General features: G+C 51.3%; 1 protein-coding gene across 2 annotated transcripts in view; it reads left to right on the forward strand.

The window, feature by feature from the left end:
- Positions 1-3,005, forward strand: part of abcc5 (ATP-binding cassette, sub-family C (CFTR/MRP), member 5) — a 14,180-nt gene that overhangs the window by 1,413 nt on the left and 9,762 nt on the right. For both annotated transcript variants that reach the window (XM_014028749.1, XM_014028750.1), the window contains exons 3-7: positions 596-688; positions 1,090-1,245; positions 1,341-1,485; positions 1,582-1,815; positions 1,898-2,071. In XM_014028749.1, the coding sequence (XP_013884203.1) occupies positions 596-688; positions 1,090-1,245; positions 1,341-1,485; positions 1,582-1,815; positions 1,898-2,071 (802 nt within the window). The remainder of the gene's footprint in view (positions 1-595; positions 689-1,089; positions 1,246-1,340; positions 1,486-1,581; positions 1,816-1,897; positions 2,072-3,005) is intronic.

The following is a 3,005-nucleotide window of genomic DNA, read 5'->3' on the forward strand; positions in this document are numbered from 1 at the left end:
GTGTGTGTGTGTGTGTGCGTGTGTGTGTGTGTGTGTGTGTGTGTGTGTGTGTGTGTGTGTGTGATGCTGCAGGAAACAAAGACTCGTTCTGTCTCTTCAGGACCGTCAGCTGCTTGTTCCAGAACCAGAACCAGGGTCTCATGACAGTCAGCTGTAGTCTGAAGCATCAGCTGTGTTTCCATGGTTACCTGCAGGGCTGGCAGCCAATCAGAGAGCAGGATGCTTCACATCAGTCCTGACCAGTTTTACAGACGTTTTTTTTTTCCATCAAAGAATAAAACAGGAAGTTCTTTTTTTAAAAACCAGGAAGTGAAACCTTTAAAGGGGCGTGGCAGAAGCAGGATGATGACATCATCAGTCAACTTTTTTTTGGCTCCATTCAATTCAATTCAAATAAAAAAAACTTTATTGATCCCAGAGGGAAACTAAGTGTTGTAACTCATTGAACTAAAAAGTTAGACCACCCCGTCTACCTGTCTACACCTGAGAAACTCACACAGGTGTGTGTGTGTGTGTGTGTGTGTGTGTGTGTGTGTGTGTGTGTGTGTGTGTGTGTGTGTGTGTGTGTGTGTGTGTATGTGTGTGTCTTTGCTCAGGTTCTGGGTTTGTGTGAAGACCGATCAGCTGGTTGCCATGATGAAGAGCTGGAGAAGGGCGGAGCCAAAAATCCTGATAAATATGGTGACAGGTAAACACACACTGAACCTGAACCTGCGTCTGGGTCTGACATGAACCTCAGGTGTGTGTGTCCTCAGGTGTGTGTCTCTCCTCAGGTGTGTGTTTCTCCTCAGGTGTGCGTGTCCTCAGGTGTGTGTGTCCTCAGGTGTGCATCTCTCCTCAGGTATGAGTGTCCTCAGGTGCGTGTCTCTCTTCAGGTGTGTGTGTGCTCAGGTCTGTGTGTCCTCAGGTGTGCATGTCCTCAGATGTGTTTGTCCTCAGGTGTGCATCTGTCCTCAGGTGTGTGTCTCTCCTCAGGTGTGCATGTCCTCAGGTGTGCGTCTCTCCTCAGGTGTGTGTCCTCAGGTGTGCGTGTCCTCAGGTGTGCGTGTCCTCAGGTGTGCGTGTCCTCAGGTGTGTGTCTCTCCTCAGGTGCGAGCACCCGGTGGACAGTGCAGGTCTTCTGTCCTTCATGACGTTTCATTGGCTGACTCCTCTGGCGGTGAGCGCCCGCAGAAAAGGACAGCTCTTATTGGAGGACATCTGGCCCGTGGCACCACGGGAGCGTTGCCGTGACAACAGCAGGAGGTGGGTGTGGCTTGTGAAGGACCTGCCTACCTGCAGACCCCCTGCTTACCTGCAGAGCGTCTGTGAGTCCTCTCTGAAGGCGTGTCTCTGTCCAGGTTGAAGACTCTGTGGGACGAGGAGCGCAGGTCGAAGGGCAGCGAGGCGTCTCTGTGCTCGGCTGTTTGGTTGTTCTGTCGGACCCGTCTCCTCCTCTCCATCCTCTGTCTCACCGTCACCCAGCTCGCTGGCTTCAGTGGACCGGTAGGTCAAGTTCTGGCTCTGGCTCTGGCTCTGGTTCAGGTTCTGGCCCCCTCCACAGACCACACGTTGCAGAATATCTGCTGTTGTCTCCTGCAGGCCTTTGTGGTGAAGCGTCTCCTGGACTACACCCAGCAGGAGGACTCGGACCCGGTCTACGGGCTGCTGCTGGTTCTGGGGCTCCTCACCATGGAGCTGATGCGGTCCTGGTCTCTGGCTCTGACCTGGGCTCTGAACTACAGGACCGGGTGCAGACTGCGAGGAGCCATCCTCAGCCTGGCCTTCGAGAAGATCCTGCAGCTGCGCAGCGTCAAGGACAAGTCCGTGGGTCAGGTGGGTTCACTGATCCGGTTCTGTTTGTGATCCGGGACCAGGACCGGCGTGTCAAACATCACATCTGTTTCTGTCCTCTCAGCTGGTCAACATGTGCTCCAGCGACGGGCAGAGGATGTTCGACGCTGCAGCAGTGGGCAGTCTGTTGGCAGGGGGCCCCCTGCTGGCCGTGCTGGGTGTGGCCTACAACCTGTACATCCTGGGACCCACGTCCCTCCTGGGGTCTGCTGTCTTCATCCTCTTCTACCCCACCATGGTCAGTACCTGTCTCACCTGGACGTGTCCTCCAGAGGACAACACCTGGAACACTGCTTGGTTATAGTTCAGTGTTTTAGTGACAGCCTTGAATGGATCTAGACTCCATACACAGGGGTATGCAGATGACTTGGTCGTACTTATAGAAGGCTTCTGCCTGGGTACTGTATGTAACCTGATGCAGAGGAGACTAAACATAGTATCCAGATGGTGCCAGGARCAGGAACTTTGTCAATCCAARTAAGACAGAACTGGTTCTTTTCACTCATAAGACGTCAAGGAAGGGTTACTCACCTCCAAAGTTGGAGGATGTAGAACTCTCCCCATCAGAGTCAGTTAAATTCTTGGGTGTCTATCTAGACAGGAAGCTTAACTGGAAAAGACATGTAAATGAAAAGTGTAAGAAGTCGGCAGTGTGCCTTTACCAGTGCTGGAGATTTACATGTAGTYGTTGGGGGGCTACCCCAAAGGTTATCAGATGGATCTACAGKGGTTGGACAATGAAACTGGAGCAGCTGTCATTTTAGTGTGGGAGGTTTCATGGCTAAGTTGAACCAGCCTGGTGGCCAATCTTCATTAATTGCACATTGCACCAGTAAGAGCAGAGTGTGAAGGTTCAATTAGCAGGGTAAGAGCACAGTTTGGATCTAAATATTGCAATGTACACAACATTATGGGTGACATACCAGAGTTCAAAAGAGGACAAATTGTTGGTGCACATCTTGCTGGAGCATCTGTGACCAAGACAGCAAGTCTTTGTGATGTATCAAGAGCCACAGTATCCAGGGTAATGTCAGCATACCACCAAGAAGGACCAACCACATCCAACAGGATTAACTGAGGACGCATGAGGAAGCTGTCTGAAAGAGATGTTCTGGTCTAAAACCAGATGTTTCACTTTCATTGTCCAACCCCTATACAACATATATATATAT

This window comes from Austrofundulus limnaeus, unplaced genomic scaffold, assembly GCF_001266775.1.
Source record: "Austrofundulus limnaeus strain Quisiro unplaced genomic scaffold, Austrofundulus_limnaeus-1.0 Scaffold803, whole genome shotgun sequence".
NCBI classification, from domain to species: Eukaryota; Metazoa; Chordata; class Actinopteri; order Cyprinodontiformes; family Rivulidae; genus Austrofundulus; species Austrofundulus limnaeus.